At 59.1% G+C, this 20286-nt stretch overlaps 2 protein-coding genes and 1 long non-coding RNA gene across 8 annotated transcripts; 2 read left to right on the top strand and 1 right to left on the bottom strand.

Moving 5' to 3' along the window:
- Positions 1–1178: 1178 nt before the first annotated feature.
- Positions 1179–6097, top strand: LOC140000295 (cytochrome P450 2G1-like). The gene is made up of 9 exons (XM_072030143.1): positions 1179–1372; positions 1469–1631; positions 2616–2765; positions 2849–3009; positions 3091–3267; positions 4283–4424; positions 4500–4687; positions 5621–5762; positions 5852–6097. The coding sequence occupies exons 1-9, from the start codon at positions 1199–1201 to the stop codon at positions 6031–6033; spliced, it is 1479 nt and encodes a 492-aa protein (XP_071886244.1). The 5' UTR covers positions 1179–1198; the 3' UTR covers positions 6034–6097.
- Positions 6098–8100: 2003 nt separating this feature from the next.
- Positions 8101–17245, top strand: LOC140000286 (cytochrome P450 2G1-like). The gene is made up of 9 exons (XM_072030131.1): positions 8101–8237; positions 9407–9624; positions 10915–11227; positions 11314–11474; positions 13280–13459; positions 14609–14750; positions 14829–15016; positions 16802–16943; positions 17051–17245. The coding sequence occupies exons 2-9, from the start codon at positions 9451–9453 to the stop codon at positions 17230–17232; spliced, it is 1482 nt and encodes a 493-aa protein (XP_071886232.1). The 5' UTR covers positions 8101–8237; positions 9407–9450; the 3' UTR covers positions 17233–17245.
- LOC140000287 (uncharacterized) lies at positions 17067–19751 on the bottom strand. Of its 6 annotated transcripts, none has more exons than XR_011805458.1 (3): positions 18241–19751; positions 17856–18169; positions 17067–17329 (listed from the first exon to the last, which is right to left on the bottom strand). It is a non-coding gene; the product is annotated as an uncharacterized lncRNA (long non-coding RNA). The 6 variants fall into 6 exon arrangements; XR_011805459.1 differs by having other exon boundaries at positions 17067–17298; XR_011805457.1 differs by having other exon boundaries at positions 17253–17400.
- Between the last annotated feature and the right edge of the window lie 535 nt (positions 19752–20286).

Below are 20286 nucleotides of genomic sequence, written 5' to 3'. Positions count from 1 at the left end.
TCATCCCCCATAAAATGTCCCCCATAAAGTGTCCCCCAATTGAGTGTCCCCAAATGGGTGTCCCCAATTAAACACCCCCCATAAAATGTCCCCAATTGGGTGCCCCCTTGAACACCCCCCATAAAATGCCCCCCCGTTGAGTGTCCCCCATGGAGCTGCTTGGGGACAGGGTGCTCAGGGGACACGGTGCTTGGGGTCACGCATGGCACAGTGCTTGGGGACACGCTGCTTGGGGACACGGTGCCCATGGACACACTACTTGGGGTCACGCATGGCACAGTGCTCGGGGACACTACTTGGGGACACAGCTTGGGGACACAGCTTGGGGACACTACTTGGGGACACTGCTTGGGGACACTATTTGGGGACACTGCTTGGGGACACCGCTTGGGGACACTACTTGGGGACACCCTGCTTGGGGACACTGCTTGGGGACACTACTTGGGGACACCCTGCTTGGGGACACCCTGCTTGGGGACACTACTTGGGGACACTGCTTGGGGACACTGCTCGGGGACACCCTGCTTGGGGACACTACTTGGGGACACTACTTGGGGACACTACTTGGGGACACCCTGCTTGGGGACACTGCTTGGGGACACTGCTTGGGGACACCCTGCTTGGGGACACTGCTTGGGGACACTATTTGGGGACACCCTGCTTGGGGACACCGCTTGGGGACACTGCTTGGGGACACCGCTTGGGGACACCGCTTGGGGACCCTGCTTGGGGACACCCTGCTTGGGGACCCTGCTTGGGGACACCCTGCTTGGGGACACCCTGCCTGGGGACACTGCTTGGGGACACTGCTTGGGGACACTGCTTGGGGACACTACTTGGGGACACCCTGCTTGGGGACACTGCTTGGGGACACTGCTTGGGGACACCCTGCTTGGGGACACCCTGCTTGGGGACACCGCTTGGGGACACCGCTTGGGGACACCGCTCGGGGCCACACGTGGCCTGCAGCTCGTGGGCGCGCTGCTCGGGGATGCGCCGCTTGGGGACGCACCCGGCACGGGGCTGGGGGACACGCCTGGCATGGGGACACGCCTGACACCGCGTGGGGAGGGGACACCACATGGGGAGGGGGGGGCCAAGCCTTGTGCAATACCTGGCCGGAGGCGCGGAGAGGGAGGGTTGGGGCCACAGAGCGCATAAATAGCGGGGTGGTGGCCGGGGAGGGGACGAGGCCACCATGGAGGTGACAACAACCCTGCTGCTGCTCCTGGGGCTCTCCCTCCTCCTCTTGGTGGCCCTGCGGGGGTCCCGGGGGGACGGCGGCCGCCTGCCCCCCGGCCCGACCCCGCTGCCCCTCATCGGGAACCTGCTGCAGATCTCCCCGTCCCGCACCCTGCAGTCGCTGCTCAAGGTGGGCAGGGGGTGGCTTTAGGGGGGGGGGACGGTGACGATGACATCGTGGGGGCTCCCCCCGGGGTCACCCGTTGCCCCCTTGTCCCCCCCCCAGCTGCGGGACGTCTACGGCCCCGTCTTCACCGTCTACCTGGGGACGCGGCGCGTGGTGGTGCTGTGCGGGCACGCGGCCGTGCGCGAGGCGCTGGTGGAGCACGCCGAGGAGTTCGCCGGCCGCGGGCGCTTGCCCACCGTGGAGAAGACCTTCAAGGGGCACGGTGAGGGGCTGGGGGGGGTCGCCGAGATCCCCCCCCTGCCTGGGGACACCCCACTGACATGGGGACATCATCCTCCGTGGGGGCATCCCACTATGGGGACGCTTCTCCTGTGGGGTCACCCTTCCCATGGGGACACCCCACCATGGGGACACCCCTCCCATGGGGTCACCCCACCCATGGGGTCACTCCTCGGTGGGGACACCCCACCATGGGGACACCCCTCCCATAGGGTCACCCCACCCATGGGGTCACCCTTCGCATGGGGACAGCCCAGCGCGGTGATGTCCCACCATGGGGTCACCCCTCCCATGGGGTCACCTCCCCTGTGGGGTCACCCCACCCTGGGGACACCCCTCCCATGGGGTCACCCCTCCCTGGGGTCACCCCTCCATGGGGTCATCCCCCCTATGGGGACACCCCACCCTGGGGCCATCCCACTATGGGGTCACCCATCCCATGAGGTCACCTCTCCCATGGGGACACCCCCCCATAGGGTCACCCTCCCCTATGGGGACACCCCGCCCTGGGGACACCCCACCCTGGGGTTACTTTTCCCATAGGGACACCCCCCCCAAAATGTCACTCCCCTATTTGGGGACACCCCCCCATAGGGTCACCCCCCCATATGGTGTCACCCCACCATGGTGACACCCCTCTATGGGTCCCCCCCCCCAATAGTGTCACCCCCCCATGGTGTCACCCCCCCATGGTGTCACCCCTCCATGGGGACACCCCCCCATAATGGGACACCCCCTATATGGTGTCACCCCCCATAGTGCCACCCCCCTATATGGGGTCACCCCCCCCATAATGTCACCCCCCCATAATGTCACCCCCCATATGGGGTCACCCCCCCTCTCATCCCCCCCCCAAAAGACCACCCCATTTCCCCCCACCCCCTCCCACCCCCCCAGCACCCCACAGTGCGCCACCGCCCCCCACCCACCATTTTTAACCCCCCCCCTCTCCATGACCCCCCCCCAGGGGTGGTTTTCTCCAACGGGGAGCGCTGGAAGCAGCTGCGCCGCTTCTCCCTCACCGTCCTGCGCGATTTCGGCATGGGGAGGAAAAGCATCGAGGGGCGCATCCAGGAGGAGGCTCAGTTCCTGCTGCAGGAGCTCCGCAACACGCAGGGTACCCGGGTGGGGGGGGCCACTTTTGGGGGGGGGTGACGAGGACGTTCCGATGACTGATTTCTCCAATTTTGGCCCCAAAAGGGAAGCCCTTCGACCCCACGTACCCGCTGAGCCGCGCCGTGTCCAACGTCATCTGCTCCATCGTTTTTGGGGACCGCTTCGACTACCAGGACGCCGAGCTCCTGGAGCTGCTGAAGATGATGAACGAGAGTTTTCGGGAGCTCAGCACCCCCTGGGCGCAGGTTGGGCGCTGAGGGGGTCCCGGTGCTGCTGGGGGGGCTTCCTCTGACCCCATACTCACCCTTTGTGCCCCCCCCCTGTAGCTTTATGACATGAACGAGACCCTGCTCCAGTTCATCCCCGGCCCCCAGACCAAAATTTACAACCTGCTGGAGGGGATGCGGCGCTTCATCGCCCGCCGCGTGCGCGCCAACGCCCAGACCCTGGACCCCAGCTGCCCCCGAGACTTCATCGACTGCTTCCTCCTGCAGATGGAGAAGGTTCGGGGCCCTGGGGGGGGGTGGGAATTGAGCCCCCCCCCCCCGGGGTGATCCCGCACCTCCCCGCCTTGTTTGCGCACCTTGGGGTTGCTCCTGCACGTCCCGGCTTGCTCGCGCGCTGTGCCAGCTGGTGCCGTGCCCGCTGGGTTGTTTGCACGCCCCGAATGAGCCTGCACCCATGGGTGCCATCCTGCACCTCCGGGTGCCATCCTGCACCCCCATCAACCGTGCATGCCCCCAAAAAATCCTGCACCCATGGGTCCCGTCCTGCACCCCTGGGTTCCATCCTGCACCCATGGGTCCCGTCCTGCACCCCTGGGTCCCGTCCTGCACCCATGGGTCCCATCCTGCACCCCCATCTACCGTACATGCCCCCAAAAAATCCTGCACCCCTGGGTCCTGTCCTGCACCCCGAGGATCCATCCTGCACCCCCATCAACCGTGCATGCCCCCAAAAAATCCTGCACCCCTGGGTCCCGTCCTGCACCCCCATCAACCGTGCATGCCCCCAAAAAATCCTGCACTCCTGGGTCCCGTCCTGCACCCATGGGTCCCATCCTGAACCCTCGGGATCCATCCTGCACCCCCATCAACCGTGCATGCCCCCAAAAAATCCTACACCCCTGGGTTCCACCCTGCACCCCTTCACCCATGCACACCCCAAAAAAATCCTACACCCCCAGGTTCCATCCTGCACCCCTGGATTTCATCCTGCACCCCATGACCCGTGCACGCCCCAAAGGAATCCTGCACCCCCTCATTTTTGCACGCCCCGGCTTCCCTCCTGCACCCCGTCACCCGCGCACGCCCCAAAATAATCCCGCTCCCCCTCATTTTTGCACGCCCCAAAGCCATCCAACACCCCCGGATTTCCTCCTGCTCCCCGCCACCCGCGCACGCCCCGCAGCAACCCCGCGCCCCGGCGCATTTCGCCTTCACCCCAACACCCGGGCACGCACCCGGCCCCCTCCCACGCTGCATTTTTTTTTCTCCCCCCCCCCCAAAAAAAAAAAAGGAAAAAGAGAACCCGGACTCGGCGTTCAGCACCAAGGACCTGGAGCTCACCACGCTCAACCTCTTCTTCGCCGGCACCGAGACCGTCAGCTCCACGCTGCGCTACGGCTTCGTCCTGCTGATGAAGCACCCCGGGGTGCTGGGTGAGTGAGGGGACCCCCCCTGGGGACCCCCCCCGGCATCCTGGTGCCGAAAGGGAACCTGATTTTGTGCCGCAGAGAAGGTGCACGAGGAGATCGACCGGGTGATCGGGCGCGACCGCGTGCCCACGGTGGAGGACCGCAGCCGCATGCCCTACACCGACGCCGTCATCCACGAGATCCAGCGCGTCAGCGACCTCATCCCCATGAACGTGCCCCACACCGTCACCCGCGACACCCTCTTCCGCGGCTACCTGCTGCCCAAGGTGACCCCAAGGGCCTGGGGGGGGACACAGGAGGGACACGGGGGGGGCTGCGTGCCGTGGCCCCCATGCAACCCGCTCCGTGCGCGCTGCCCCTTGCACTTTGCCCCCTGTGCGCTCCGTGCTCGCTGCCCCCGTGCTCGCTGCCCGGTGCAAGCTGGACTCTTGCATGGCTCCGTGCATGGTGCATGAGCACGCTGCTCTGTGTGTGTTTGCCTGCTGCCCCTGCACCCTGCTGCATGCACCTTGTTGTGTGTGCACCCCGCTGCATGCATCTTGCTGGACGTGCAACCTGCTGCGTACACGCTGCCCCTGCATCCTGCTGCATGCACCTTGCTGTGTGTGCACCCTGCTGCATGCATCTTGTTGCACGTGCAACCTGCTGCATGCATCTTGTTGCATGTGCGCCCTGCTGCACGCACCTCGCTGCATGCACACTGCTCCTGCATCCTGCTGCATGCACCTTGCTGTTTGTGCACCTTGCTGCATGCACACTGCTGCACACGCAACCTGCTGCATGCACCTTGCTGCGTGCACGCTGCCCCTGCATCCTGCTGCATGCACCTTGCTTCGCTTGCACCTTGCTGCATGCAAACTGTCTGTGCACGGCGCTGCATGCACCTTGCTGCACGTGCATCCTGCTGCATGCACATCACCTGTGCACCTGCTGCATGTGTCTTGCTGTGCATGCACCTTGCTGCATGCACGCTGCCCCTGCATCCTGCTGCATGCACCTTGCTGTACATGCACCTTGCTGCACGCATGCTGCAAGCACCCTGCCTGTGCTCCCTGCTGCATGCACCTCGCTGCATGCACCCTGCCCCTGCACCCTCTTCCATGCCCCCTGCTGCATGCACCCTGCTGCCCTGCACCCCCCCCATGCCCCCCCTGCCCCAACCACGCCACCAACCCCCTTTTTGCCCCCCCCCACCCCAGGGCACGGACGTGTACCCCCTGCTGAGCACGGCCCTGCACGACCCCTCCATGTTCAAGCACCCCCACACCTTCAGCCCCGAGAACTTCCTGGACGAGAGCGGCCGCTTCAAGAAGAACGACGCCTTCGTGCCCTTCTCCTCAGGTAGGGGCAGCAAACTGGGGGGGGGGGGTCCCGCACCCCCCCCCCCCCCAGACCCCGTGCACCCCCATAACCCCCCCTTATGCTTGCAGGCAAGCGCGTGTGCCTGGGGGAGGCCCTGGCGAGGATGGAGCTCTTCCTCTTCCTCACCACCATCCTGCAGAACCTCCGCCTGCAGCCGCTGCAGCCCCCGGAGGAGCTCCCGGACACCCCCTTGGAGAGCGGCTTCGCCAACATCCCCCCCCTCTACCAGCTGTGCATGCTGCCCCGCTGACCCCCCCCTTGCACCCCGTGCCCCCCACCCCGAATAAATTTGCAGCAGCCTTTGCCTCCCCCGAGCACGCTGCTGCTGTTTGCTCGGCGGCCTCGACGCGTGGAGGGTGCTGGGGGGGGGTTAGGGGGGTGCTGGGACCCCCCGTGCTGTCCCATGGGGTGTGCAAGGAGCCTCGGGGGCGTGCAAAGCCGTGCGACACCCGAAAAGGGGCGTGCAAGACCCTGAATGAGGGAAACAAAGCGTGCAAAGCCGTGCAAAGCCGTGCAAAGCCGTGCAAACCGTGCAACGCCCCCGGTGCAGTCGTGCAGAACCCCAGGGCCAGCACCCAGGGGTGCTTGCAGGGAGCACGCAGAGATGTGCCAGCAAAGCCCAACCCAAGCGTGCAGAGGGTGCAGCCGTGCAAAGCCCCAGGCTGAGCGTGCAGAGCCCTGCAGGGCCATGCAAAACCCCAGAGCAACCCCATAGAGCCATGCAAAACCCCAAGGGAATCCCACAGAACGTGTAGGGCTGTGCAAAACCCCAAAACAACCCTGCAGGGCCATGCAAAGCCCCAAAGCAAGCATGCAGAGAGCATGCAGGGCCATGCAAAGCCCTAAAACACACATGCAGTGTGCACGCAGGACCATGCAAAACCCCAAAGCAACCCTGCAGAGTTGTGCAGGGCCATGCAAAAACCCAAAGCAAGCATGCAGAGAGCATGCAGGGCTGTGCAGAACCCCAAAGGAATCCCATAGAGCACGCAGGGCCATGCAAAACCCCAAAGCAACCCCACAGAGCAATGCAGGGCCATGCAAAACCCCAAAACAAGCCTGCAGAGAGCATGCAGGGCTGTGCAAAACCCCAAAACAACCCCGCAGAGCCGTGCAAAGCCATGCAAAGCCCCAAAGCAACCCCACAGGGCCATGCAGGACCATGCAAAACCCCAAAACACGCATGCATGGAGCATGCAGGGCTGTGCAAAACCCCAAAGGAATCCCATAGAACTGTGCAGGGCCATGCAAAACCCCAAAGCAACCCTGCAGAGCCATGCAAAGCCCCAAAGCAAACATGCATGGAGCATGCAGGGCTGTGCAAAACCCCAAAGCAACCCCACAGAGCCATGCAGAGCCATGCAAAACCCCAAAAGAATCCCATAGAGCATGCAGGACCATGCAAAGCCCCAAAATGAGCATGCAGAGAGCATGCAGGACCGTGCAAAACCCCAAGGGAATCCCACAGAGCCATGCAGGGCCATGCAAAACCCCAAAACAAGCCTGCAGAGAGCATACAGGACCATGCAAAACCCTAAAGCAAACCCGCAGAGCTGTGCAGGGCAATGCAAAAACCCCAAGGGATTCCCACAGAGCCATGCAGGACCATGCAAAACCCCAAAGCAAGCATGCACAGAGCATACAGGGCTGTGCAAAACCCCAAGGGAATCCCACAGAGCCATGCAGAGCCATGCAAAACCCCAAAGCAAGCATGCAGAGAGCATGCAGGGCTGTGCAAAATCCCAAAGCAACCCCACAGAGCAATGCAGGACCATGCAAAACCCCCAAACACGCATGCAGTGTGCACGCAGGACCATGCAAAACCCCAAAGCAACCCTGCAGAGCCGTGCAAAACCATGTAAAACCCCAAAACAAGCCTGCAGAGAGCATGCAGGGCTGTGCAAAACCCCAAGGGAATCCCACAGAGCCATGCAGAGCCATGCAAAACCCCAAAGCAACCCTACAGAGCCATGCAAAACCCTAAAGCAAACCCGCAGAGCTGTGCAGGACCATGCAAAGCCCCAAAACACGCATGCACAGAGCATGCAGGACCGTGCAAAACCCCAAAACACGCATGCAGAGAGAATGCAGGGCTGTGCAAAACCCCAAAGCAACCCTGCAGAACCCTGCAGGGCCATGCAAAGCCCCAAAACACGCATGCAGTGTGCACGCAGGACCATGCAAAACCCCAAAGCAACCCCGCAGGGCCATGCAGAGCAATGCAAAGCCCCCCACAAGACGTGCTGCGGTGGCAGGAGGCGGGGAGGTGGCCATGGGGTGGCACCGTGCCCCCCCCCCCGCCCGGTGCCCATGGGTGCCAGGAGCTGCGGCACCGTTCAAGGGCACCCCGGGGACCCGCAGGGAGGGGACGGGGCTTGCAAAATAGGGCCAAGGGTTGCAGGGAGGGGGCAAGGTTCGAGGCAGAGCAGCAAGGCTTGCAGCACCGGGGGAGAGGTTGGAAGAATTTGGGGGGGGGGCTGCAAGAAGGGGAGGGGGGCTGCAAGAAGGGGAGGGGGGATGCAGCATGGGGAGGGGGGATGGAGATTGGGGAGGGGGTCTGTGAGAAAGGGAGGGGGGTTGAAGGTTGGGGAGGGGGGCTGTAAGAAGGGGAGGGGGTGTGTAAGAAGAGGAGGGGGGCTAAAATTTGGGGAGGGGGTTTCAAGGTTGGGGAGGGGGGCTGCAAGAAGGGGAGAGGGTTTAAAGGGTGGGGAGGGGGGCTTGAAGAAAGGGAGGGGGTCTCCAGTTTGGGGAGGGGGTCTGCAGGTTGGGGAGGGGGTCTAAAATTTGGGGAGGGGGTCTGTAGGGAAAGGATGGGGTCTCCAGGTTGGGGAGGGGGTCTGCAAAAAGGGGATGGGGTCTTTAGGTTGGGGATGGGGATTTCAGCTTGGGGAGGGGTCTGCAAGAAAGGGGGGGGGTCCTACAGCTTGGGGAGGGGGTCTGCAGGTTGGGGAGGGGGTCTGCAAGAAGGGGAGAGGGTTTAAAGTTTGGGGAGGGGGTCTGCAAGAAAGGGATGGGGTCTGCAAGAAAAGGGGGGGGGCTGCAAGTTGGGGAGGGGTCCTACAGCTTGGGGAGGGTCCTAAAATTTGGGGAGGGGCCTAAAATTCGGGGAGGGGCCTAAAATTCGGGGAGGGTGCCTAAAATTTGGGGAGGGGCCTAAAATTTGGGGAGGGGGCCTAAAATTTGGGGAGGGTGCCTAAAATTCAGGGAGGGTGCCTAAAATTCGGGGAGGGGCCTAAAATTTGGGGAGGGGCCTAAAATTTGGGGAGGGGGCCTAAAATTCGGGGAGGGGCCTAAAATTTGGGGAGGGGCCTAAAATTCGGGGAGGGGCCTAAAATTTGGGGAGGGGCCTAAAATTCGGGGAGGGGGCCTAAAATTTGGGGAGGGGCCTAAAATTCGGGGAGGGGCCTAAAATTCGGGGAGGGGGCCTAAAATTTGGGGAGGGGCCTAAAATTCGGGGAGGGGCCTAAAATTCGGGGAGGGGCCTAAAATTCGGGGAGGGGGCCGCAGCAGAGGCCCAGTGTTTGCACACTGGGGGCGCACCGGGTGCCGCCGCCACCCTTGGGTGCTGCCCCTCGCCCCCCTGGGTGCCCTGACCCCGACCCCGGCGACCCCGTTCCCCGCAGCCCCCCCGGGGTCCCGGGGTTCACCCTTGGGTGCTGCCTTCATCATGGAGCTGCTGGGGGCCACCACCCTCCTCCTCCTCGCCCTGGCCACGGTGGCCTTGGTGGCCCGGTGGCAGAAGGAGCGGAGCCGAAATTTGCCCCCGGGGCCGCTGGCGCTGCCTTTCGTGGGGAACCTGCTGCAATTGGGGACCGGGCCCACCCATAAAGTCTTCCGCAAGGTGAGGGGGGGGTGGGTGGGGGGGGGAGCACCCTAGGGTGCTGGGGGAGGGATGGGGGGGACCCCAAGGGGGTGGGTGGCCCACGTGGAGCTCAGGGGTGCTGCAGATGCCCAGGGATGCCCCGTGGGGTACTCGAAGGGTGCTGCAGAACCCCAAGGGCACCCCAAGGGCACCCCAAGGGCACCCCAAGGACACCCCATGTGGCACCCTAAGGATGCTGCAGCACCCCAAGGACACCCCAAGGACACCACATAGGGCACCCTAAGGACCCTGAAGCACCCCAGGGATGCCCTAAGGACACCCCAAGTGTCATCCTAAGGACCCTGCAGCACCCTAAAGACACCCCATGGAGCACCCTAAGGACCCTGCAGCACCCCAAGGACACCCCATGTGGTATCCCAAGGGTGCTGGGTGCCCCATGTGGCACCCTAATGATGCTGCATTACCCCATGGGGCACCCTAAAGACCCTGCAGCACCCCAAAGACACCCCACAGGGCACCCTAAGGACCCTACAGCACCCCAAGGACACCCCATAGGGGACCCTAAGGACCCTGCAGCACCCCAGGGACACCCCCTAGGGCACCCTAAGTATCTTACATTACCCCATGGGGCACCCTAAGGACCCTGCAGCACCCCAAAAACACCCCAAGTGGCACCCTAAGGATGCTGCAGAACCCCAAAGACACCCTGTAGGGCACCCTAAGGACCCTGCAACACCCCAAGGACACCCCATAGGGCACCCTAAGGACCCTGCAGCACCCCAGGGACACCCCCTAGGGCACCCTAAGTATCTTACATTATGCCATGGGGCACCCTAAGGACCCTGCAGCACCCTAAAGACACCCCATGGAGCACCCTAAGAACCCTGCAGCACCCCAAGGACACCCCATAGGGCACCCTAATGATGCTGCATGACCCCATGGGGCACCCTAAGGACCCTGCAGCACCCCAAGAACACCCCATAGGGCACCCTAAGGATGTTACATTACCCCATGGGGCACCCTAAGGACCCTGCAGCACCCTAAAGACACCCCACAAGACACCCTAAGGACCCTACAGCACCCCAAGGACACCCCATAGGGGACCCTAAGTATCTTACATTACCCCAAGTGGCACCCTAAGGACCCTGCAGCACCCCAAGAACACCCCATAGGGCACCCTAATGATGCTGCATGACCCCATGGAGCACCCTAATGACCCTGCAGCACCCCAGGGACCCCGGGTACCCCGTGCAGCACCCATGGGCGCTGAGCACCCCGGGGCGGGGGTGTCCCCCTTTCTCCCCGCAGCTGAGCGAGAAGTACGGCCCCGTCTTCTCCCTGCGCTTCGGCTCGCAGCGGGTGGTGGTGGTTTTCGGCTACGAGGCGCTGCGGGAGGTGCTGGTGACGCGGGGGGACGAGTTCACCGCCCGCGGCCGCTTCCCCATCGCCGAAAAAGCCAGCCAAAATTTGGGGCTCTTCATGAGCAACGGGGCGGCGTGGGCGCAGACGCGCCGCTTCACCCTGGCCACCCTGCGGGATTTCGGCATGGGCAAGCGCGGGCTGGAGGAGCAGGTCCAGGAGGAGACGGGGCTGCTGCTGCAGGAGCTGGCGCGCACCCAAGGTGGGCACCGGGGACGGGGGTTATGGGGTGGGTGGGTGGGGAGGTTTGGGGACCCCCGACCCCACGGCGGTCCCCGAATGGTGTAGGGCGTCCCCTGGATCCCGGCACGCTGCTGACGGCGGCCGTGGGTAACACCATCTGCCGCATCCTCTTCGGGCACCGCTTCGACTACGGGGACGAGCAGTACCTGGACGCGCTGCGGCGCGTCGCCCAAAATTTCCTCCTGGAGAGCTCGGCCATCGGGAAGGTGAGGTCTTAAAAGGTTGGGGTTGGGGGGGCTCGAGGTGCAGGGGAACCCCCCGGGAACCTCCCGGGAACCCCCTATGAACCTCCTGGGAACCCCATGGGAACCCCTCGGGAACCCCCCGGGAACCCCCCGGGAAGCTCCTGGGAACCTCCTGGGAACCCCATGGGAACCTCCCGGGAACCCCCCGGGAACCCCCCGGGAACCTCCCGGGAACCTCCCGGGAACCCCATGGGAACCCCCCAGGAACCTCCTGGGAACCCCCCAGGAACCCCCTGGGAACCCCCCGGGAACCTCCTGGGAACCTCCTGGGAACCCCCCGGGAACCTCCTGGGAACCCCCCGGGAACCCCCCGGGAACCCCCCGGGAACCTCCTGGGAACCCCATGGGAACCCCCCGGGAACCCCTTTGGGAACCTCCTGGGAACCCCATGGGAACCCCCCGGGAACCCCCCGGGAACCTCCTGGGAACCTCCTGGGAACCCCATGGGAACCCCCCGGGAACCCCCCGGGAACCCCCCGGGAACCTCCTGGGAACCTCCTGGGAACCCCCGGGGAACCCCCCGGGAACCCCCGGGAACCCCCTGGGAACCTCCTGGGAACCCCCCGGGAACCTCCTGGGAACCCCATGGGAACCTCCTGGGAACCCCCCGGGAACCTCCTGGGAACCCCCCGGGAACCCCCCAGGAACCTCCTGGGAACCCCCCGGGAATCTCCTGGGAACCCCCCGGGAACACCCCAGGAACCCCCCAGGAACCTCCTGGGAACCCCCCGGGAACCTCCTGGGAACCCCCCGGGAACCCCATGGGAACCCCCCGGGAACTCCCCGGGAACCTCCCGGGAATCTCCCGGGAACCCCCCGGGAACCTCCTGGGAACCCCCCAGGAACCCCCCGGGAACCTCCTGGGAACCCCCCGGGAACCCCATGGGAACCCCCCGGGAACCTCCTGGGAACCCCCCGGGAACCCCCCGGGAACCTCCCGGGAACTCCTGGGAACCCCCCGGGAACCTCCTGGGAACCCCCCGGGAACCCCCCGGGAACCCCCCGGGAACCTCCTGGGAACCTCCTGGGAACCCCCGGGGAACCCCCCGGGAACCCCCGGGAACCCCCTGGGAACCTCCTGGGAACCCCCCGGGAACCTCCTGGGAACCCCATGGGAACCTCCTGGGAACCCCCCGGGAACCTCCTGGGAACCCCCCGGGAACCCCCCAGGAACCTCCTGGGAACCCCCCGGGAATCTCCTGGGAACCCCCCGGGAACACCCCAGGAACCCCCCAGGAACCTCCTGGGAACCCCCCGGGAACCTCCTGGGAACCCCCCGGGAACCCCATGGGAACCCCCCGGGAACTCCCCGGGAACCTCCCGGGAATCTCCCGGGAACCCCCCGGGAACCTCCTGGGAACCCCCCGGGAACCTCCTGGGAACCCCCCAGGAACCCCCCGGGAACCTCCTGGGAACCCCCCGGGAACCCCATGGGAACCCCCCGGGAACCTCCTGGGAACCCCCCGGGAACCCCCCGGGAACCTCCCGGGAACTCCTGGGAACCCCCCGGGAACCTCCTGGGAACCCCCCGGGAACCCCCTGGGAATCCCCCGGGAACCTCCTGGGAACCCCCCGGGAACCCCATGGGAACCTCCCGGGAACCCCATGGGAACCCCCTGGGAACCTCCTGGGAACCCCCCGGGAACTCCCCGGGAACCTCCTGGGAACCTCCTGGGAACCCCCCGGGAACCTCCTGGGAACCTCCTGGGAACCCCATGGGAACCCCCCGGGAACCCCCTGGGACCCCCCCCGGTGTCTCCCCGCAGCTCTACAACATCCTGCCCGGCCTCCTGGAGCGCCTGCCCGGCTCGCACTGGACTTTTTTCCACAACACCTTCTTCATCCAAGACTTCTTGAGCAGGAAGGTGGAGGAGAACGCGGTGGCCGGCGAGCCCACCACCGCCCCCCGCGACTTCGCCGACGCCTTCTTGCGGAAGATGGAGCAGGTAGAGGAGGACGGGAGGGGGGTGAGGGGGTTACAGGGGCCAAAACCCCCTTTTTTTTTCTTTTTTTCATTTTTTCTTTTTTTCCTTTTTTCCTTTTCCCTTTTTTCCTTTTTTTTTCCTTTTCCCTTTTTTCTTTTTTTTTTTCCTTTTCCCTTTTTTCCTTTTTTTTTTCCTTTTCCCTTTTTTCTTTTTTTTTTCCTTTTCCCTTTTTTCCTTTTTTTTTTCCTTTTCCCTTTTTCCCTTTTCCCTTTTTCCCTTTTTCCCTTTTTCCTTTTTTCCTTTTCCCTTTTCCCTTTTTTCCCTTTTCCCTTTTTTCCTTTTTCCCTTTTTCCTTTTTCCCTTTTTTTTTTCCTTTTCCCTTTTTCCCTTTTTCCTTTTTCTTTTTCCTTTTCCCTTTTTCCCTTTTTCCCTTTTTTTTTCCTTTTCCCTTTTTCCCTTTTTCCCTTTTTTTTCCCTTTTTCCTTTTTCCCTTTTTTTTTCCTTTTTCCTTTTTTCCTTTTTTCCTTTTTCCTTTTTTCCTTTTTTCTTTTTTTCTCTTTTCCTTTTTTTCCTTTTTTCTTTTTTTCTCTTTTCTTTTTTTCTCTTTTCCTTTTTTTCCTTTTTTCTTTTTTTCTCTTTTCTTTTTTTCTCTTTTCCTTTTTTTCCTTTTTTCTTTTTTTCTCTTTTCTTTTTTTCTCTTTTCCTTTTTTTCCTTTTTTCTTTTTTTCTCTTTTCTTTTTTTCTCTTTTCCTTTTTTTCCTTTTTTCTTTTTTTCTCTTTTCTTTTTTTCTCTTTTCCTTTTTTTCCTTTTTTCTTTTTTTTCTCTTTTCTTTTTTTCTCTTTTCCTTTTTTTCCTTTTTTCTCTTTTTCTCTTTTCTTTTTTTCCTTTTTTCTCTTTTTCATTTTTCCTTTTTCCCTTTTTTTTCCTTTTTCCTTTTTTCCTTTTTTCCTTTTTCCTTTTTTCCTTTTTTCTTTTTTTCTCTTTTCCTTTTTTTCCTTTTTTCTTTTTTTCTCTTTTCTTTTTTTTCCTTTTTTCTTTTTTTCTCTTTTCTTTTTTTCTCTTTTCCTTTTTTTCCTTTTTTCTTTTTTTCTCTTTTCTTTTTTTCCTTTTTCCTTTTTCCCTTTTTCCTTTTCCCTTTTTTCCTTTTTTCTTTTTTCCCCTTTTTGTAGGAAAAGGAGAACCCCGAGACGGCCTTCACGCAGGACAACCTGCGGGTGACGGTGTTCGACGTCTTCCTGGCGGGGACGGAGACCACCAGCATGACCCTGCGCTACTGCCTGATGGTGCTGCTCCGGCACCCCGACGTGGCAGGTGGGGGTCCCCCGGGGACATCGTGAGGGTGACCCCGTGAGGTCCCCACCGCCCCAACCCCTCCGCGGTCGATTCCAGAGAAGATCCACGAGGAGATTGATCGGGTGATCGGGACGGAGCGGGCGCCGGCGCTGCGGGACCGTGCGGCCATGCCCTACACCGACGCCGTCATCCACGAGGTGCAGCGCTTCCTCGACCTCATCCCCCTCGGCTTCATCCGCACGGTGACACGCGACACGCCGCTCGGCGGCTTCACCATCCCCAAGGTGGGGGCGCGCCGCGGGGGCGATCGCTCGCGGGCTTCGTTGAGTGTTAATTGCACCACGCGCTTGAGCACCCATTGCTTGCACGAGGGGCTTGGTCAACGGTGTTGGTTGCACGGCGAGCTTAAGGGGCGGTGAGTGTGCAACGGTCTGCGTTGCTTATCAATTGTGCAATGGTCTGCATTGCTTATTGATTACCCAATGGTCTTCATTGCTTATTGATTGCATGATGGTCTTTGTTGCTTATTGATTGCCCAATGGTCTTCATTGCTTATCAATTGTGCAATGGTCTTCGTTGCTTATTGATTGCACAACAGTCTTCATTGCTTATTGATTGCATGATGGTCTTCGTTGCTTGTCCATTGCATGATGGTCTCCATTGCTTATTGATTGCCCAATGGTCTTTGTTGCTTATTAATTGCACGATGGTCTTCGTTGCTTATCAATTGCACGATGGTCTTCGTTGCTTATTGATTACCCAATGGTCTTTGTTGCTTATCAATTGCACGATGGTCTTCATTGATGATTGATAGCCCAACAGTCTTCGTTGCTTGTTGCTTGTGTGATGCCCTTCGTTGCTTATTAATTGCACGGCTTTTGTTGTTTATTGACTGCATGGCCATCTTCGTTGCTTGTCGACCACACGATGGTCTTTGTTGCATATTGATTGCATGACAGTCTTCATTGCTTATTGATTGCCCAATGGTCTTTGTTGCTTGTTGCTTGTGTGATGGTCTTCATTGCTTATTAATTGCACGGCTTTTGTTGTTTATTGACTGCGTGACCATCTTCGTTGCTTATCGATTGCACGATGGTCTTCATTGCTTATTGATTGCCCAACAGTCTTCGTTGCTTGTCCATTGCATGATGGTCTTCGTTGCTTATCAATTGCACGATGTTCCTCATTCCTTATTGATTGCACGATGGTCTCCATTGCTTATTGATTGCCCAATGGTCTTCGTTGCTTATTGATTGCACGACCTTTGCTGCTTATTGATTGCACAACGACCTTTGTTGTTTATTGATTGTGCGATGGTCTTCGTTGCCTGTTGATCTCCTGATGATCTTCGTTGCTAATTGATTATGCAATGAAGACTGTTGCACATCGATTGCACGACGGTCTTCATTGCTTATTGATTGCACGACGGTCTTCATTGCTTATTGATTGCATGATGGTCTTCGTTGCTTATCGATTGCATGCTTCATCACTACTAATTAGACGATTTGCATAATCATTAATTGCATGGCATGGTCCATCATTGCTTATTACTCACACAATGGGCTTATCGATGCCGTTGATCACACGGCATGCTTAATTGTTATTAATCCTGCAACGATCATTGATTCTTAATCAAACGGCATCTGATTGCTTATCAATTCCACGTGAGCTTCGTCAACGAGCGCTAATTAGACATTGTGCTTCGTCATCGTTCATGGGTCGTGCCCGTGGGCTGTGTTGCTTGCTTCAGGGCTGCAAAATTGCTTCGTCACTGTTTGCTAATTGCCTCGTCACCGCTGATAGCGGGCACTCCACCATTGGCCGCTAATTGCGTGGCGTGCTTAGTCATTGTTTATTGATTAATTACCCGCTCGCACGACATAATTAATCATTGACTGCAACCGCACCGCGTGCCCGGCGGCCGCGTATCGACGCCGCCGGGTTAATTATTAATTAATGTTTGCCCGGCTTGTTTGCCATCAATACCCGCGGTTAATTATTGCCTGTCGGGCCGGGGGGGGGAGGGGGGCACCCCAAATGTCCCCATGGTGTCCCCCCCCCCTAATTAGGGCTGCACCATCTACCCCGTCCTGAGCTCGGCGCTGAAGGACCCCCGGTTCTTCAAGAACCCCGAAACCTTCGACCCCCAGCACTTTTTGGATGAGAAGGGGGCGTTCAAGAAGAACGAAGCCTTCATCCCCTTCTCCGCAGGTGGGCTGGGGACCCCCCCCCAAAAAAATCCGGGGGGGCGTGGGGACCCCCCCTGTTGGCGGGGGACCCCCACGGAGGGTGGGTGACGCCCCCCCGTGTCCCCGCAGGGAAGAGGATGTGCCTGGGGGAGAGCATGGCGCGGACGCAGCTCTTCCTCTTCCTCACCGCCCTCCTGCAGCGATTTCGGCTGCGGGTCCCCCCCGGGGAAGCCCCCCCGGATCTGAGCCCCCGGGTCAGCGGCATCTCCAACGTCCCCTGGGCCTTACGGGTCTGCTTCTGCCCCCGCTGATGCGTTCCCCCCACCCCGAAAACGCCGCGTCCCAAAGCCTGCCGAGGATGGAGATCCCAAAAATGCCTCAAATCATGGGTAAAACCCCCCAAAATGCCTCAAATCGTGGGTAAAACCACCCAAATCCCGTGTCCCAAACCCTGTCAATGATGGAGACCCCAAAAATGCCTCAAATCATGGGTAAATGCACCAAAATCCCATGTCCCAAATCCTGCTGAGGATGGAGACCCCAAAACCACCTCAAATCATGGGTAAAACCACCCAAATTCCATGTCCCAAACCCTGCTGAAAATGGAGACCCCAAAATTACCTTAAATCATGGGTAAAAACACCCAAATCCTGCCAAGGATGGAGACCCCAAAAACGTCATGTCCCAAACCCTGCTGAGGATGGAGACCCCAAAAATGTCACGTCCCAAATCCTGATGAGGATTCTGACCCCCAAAATGCCTCAAATCATGGGTAAAACCACCCAAATCCCATGTCCCAAACCCTGCTGGGGTTGGAAACGCCGCGTCCCAAACCCTGCCAAGGATGGAGACCCCGAAAATGCCTCAAATCATGGGTAAAACCACCCAAATCCCGTGTCCCAAACCCTGCTGAAAATGGAGACCCCAAAATTACCTCAAATCATGGGTAAAAACACCAAAATCCCGCGTCCCAAAGGCTGCCGAGGATGGAGACCCCAAAAACACCTCAAATCATGGGTAAAACCCCCAAAATGCCTCAAATCATGGGTAAAACCACCAAAATCCTTTGTCCCAAATCCTGCCGAGGATGGAGACCCCAAAAATGCCACATCCCAAATCCTGCAGAGGATGGAGACCCCAAAAATACCTCAAATCATGGGTAAAAACACCCAAATCCCGTGTCCCAAACCCTGCTGAGAATGGAGACCCCAAAAACACCTCAAATCATGGGTAAAACCCCCAAAATGCCTCAAATCATGGGTAAAACCACCCAAATCCCGTGTCCCAAACCCTGCCAATGATGGAGACCCCAAAAACACCTCAAATCATGGGTAAAACCACCAAAATCCCATGTCCCAAACCCTGCTGAAAATGGAGACCCCAAAATTACCTTAAATCATGGGTAAAAACACCAAAATCCTGCATCTCAAATCCTGCCAAGGATGGAGACCCCAAAAACGTCGTGTCCCAAATCCTGCTGAGGATGGAGACCCCAAAAATGTCACGTCCCAAATCCTGATGAGGATTCTGACCCCCAAAATGCCTCAAATCATGGGTAAAACCACCCAAATCCCATGTCCCAAACCCTGCTGGGGTTGGAAATGTCACATCCCAAACACTGCCAAGGATGGAGACCCCAAAAATGCCTCAAATAATGGGTAAAAACACCAAAATCCTGCGTCCCAAACCCTGCCGAGGATGAAGACCCCAAAAATGCTGCATCCCAAACCCTGCTGAGGATGGAGACCCCAAAAATGCCTCAAATAACGGGTAAAAACACCAAAATCCCATGTCCCAAACCCTGCCAAGGATGGAGACCCCGAAATTACCTCAAATCATGGGTAAAAACACCAAAATCCTGCATCTCAAATCCTGCCAAGGATGGAGACCCCCAAAATGCCTCAAATCATGGGTAAAACCCCCAAAATGCCTCAAATCGTGGGTAAAACCACCAAAATCCCATGTCCCAAACCCTGCTGGGGTTGGAAACGCCGCGTCCCAAACCCTGCCAAGGATGGAGACCCCAAAAATGCCTCAAATCATGGGAAAAACCACCAAAATCCTTTGTCCCAAACCCTGCTGAAAATGGAGACCCCGAAATTACCTCAAATCATGGGTAAAAACACCAAAATCCTGCATCTCAAATCCTGCCAAGGATGGAGACCCCAAAAACGTCGTGTCCCAAACCCTGCTGAGGATGGAGACCCCAAAAATGTCACGTCCCAAATCCTGATGAGGATTCTGACCCCCAAAATGCCTCAAATCATGGGTAAAACCCCCCAAAATACCTCAAATCATGGGTAAAACCACCAAAATCCCATGTCCCAAACCCTGCTGAGAATGGAGACCCCAAAAACACCTCAAATCATGGGTAAAACCACCAAAATCCTGTGTCCTAAACCCTGCCAAGGATGGAGACCCCGAAAATGCCTCAAATCATGGGTAAAAACCCCAAAATGCCTCAAATCATGGGTAAAACCACCCAAATCCCATGTCCCAAACCCTGCTGAGAATGGAGACCCCAAAAACACCTCAAATCATGGGTAAAACCACCCAAATCCTGCATCTCAAACCCTGCCGAGGATGGAGACCCCAAAAATATCACATCCCAAATCCTGCCGAGGATGGAGACCCCAAAAATGTCACATCCCAAATCCTGCTGAGGATGGAGACCCCAAAAACACCTCATCCTAAACCCTTCCAAGGATGGAGACCCCAAAAATGCTGCATCACTCCCGGCGCACCGAGGACGGAGCCCCCCGAGCCCCCTCCCCGTACCCCTACCACCCCAAAATAAATCAGCATTTCCCCCCCCCAAAACGAGCAGAGCCGGGGGAGGGCTTGTAGGGTTTTTATGGGGGTCGCCCTCGGTGGGGAGGGGGGATCAGGTCAGGGGGACCCTATAGGAGAGGAGGGGGGTCCCAAAAACCCGAGCCCCCCACCCCGTACCGGTGGAGGGAGCCAGGAGGGACCGATCCCATCCCGAAAATGTTTGGGGTTGAAGACTTGGGGGGACATTGGGGTCCTGGGGGGGCGAGGGAGAGGGGTTTTGGGGGGGACACGGGGCTGAAGGGGGTTGAGGGGGATTTAGGGGGGGATTTGAGGGGGTCTGGGGGAATCTGGGGGGGGATTTGAAGGGTTTTGGGGTGATGAAAGGACTTGGGGGGATTTGGGGGGCTTGGAAGGGGTCTGCTGCACCCCAAAAGTGCTTGGGGGGGATTTGAGGGGGATTGGGGGGGATTTGGGGGGCTTGGAGGGGGGGTCTTCTGCACCCCAAATGTGCCAGGGGGGGCTGGGGGAGATCTGAAGGGGATTAGGGGGGATTTGGGGGGTTTTGGGGTGGATTTGAGGGGGTCTGCTGCACC

The sequence above is a fragment of the Anas platyrhynchos genome, chromosome 33 (genome assembly GCF_047663525.1).
Source record: "Anas platyrhynchos isolate ZD024472 breed Pekin duck chromosome 33, IASCAAS_PekinDuck_T2T, whole genome shotgun sequence".
Lineage (NCBI taxonomy): Eukaryota > Metazoa > Chordata > Aves > Anseriformes > Anatidae > Anas > Anas platyrhynchos.
This window is presented reverse-complemented; position numbering and strand designations above follow the sequence as displayed.

Excerpts from the sequence above, each read along its gene's own strand:
- LOC140000295 (XM_072030143.1), top strand. The coding sequence starts at position 1,199 with ATGGAGGTGACAACAACCCTGCTGCTGCTCCTGGGGCTCTCCCTCCTC. Across the intron at positions 1,373-1,468 it reads CCCTGCAGTCGCTGCTCAAG|CTGCGGGACGTCTACGGCCC; the intron begins GTGGGCAGGGGG and ends TCCCCCCCCCAG. Across the intron at positions 4,425-4,499 it reads GAAGCACCCCGGGGTGCTGG|AGAAGGTGCACGAGGAGATC; the intron begins GTGAGTGAGGGG and ends TTTGTGCCGCAG.
- LOC140000286 (XM_072030131.1), top strand. The coding sequence starts at position 9,451 with ATGGAGCTGCTGGGGGCCACCACCCTCCTCCTCCTCGCCCTGGCCACG. Across the intron at positions 14,751-14,828 it reads CCGGCACCCCGACGTGGCAG|AGAAGATCCACGAGGAGATT; the intron begins GTGGGGGTCCCC and ends GGTCGATTCCAG. Across the intron at positions 16,944-17,050 it reads CTTCATCCCCTTCTCCGCAG|GGAAGAGGATGTGCCTGGGG; the intron begins GTGGGCTGGGGA and ends GTGTCCCCGCAG.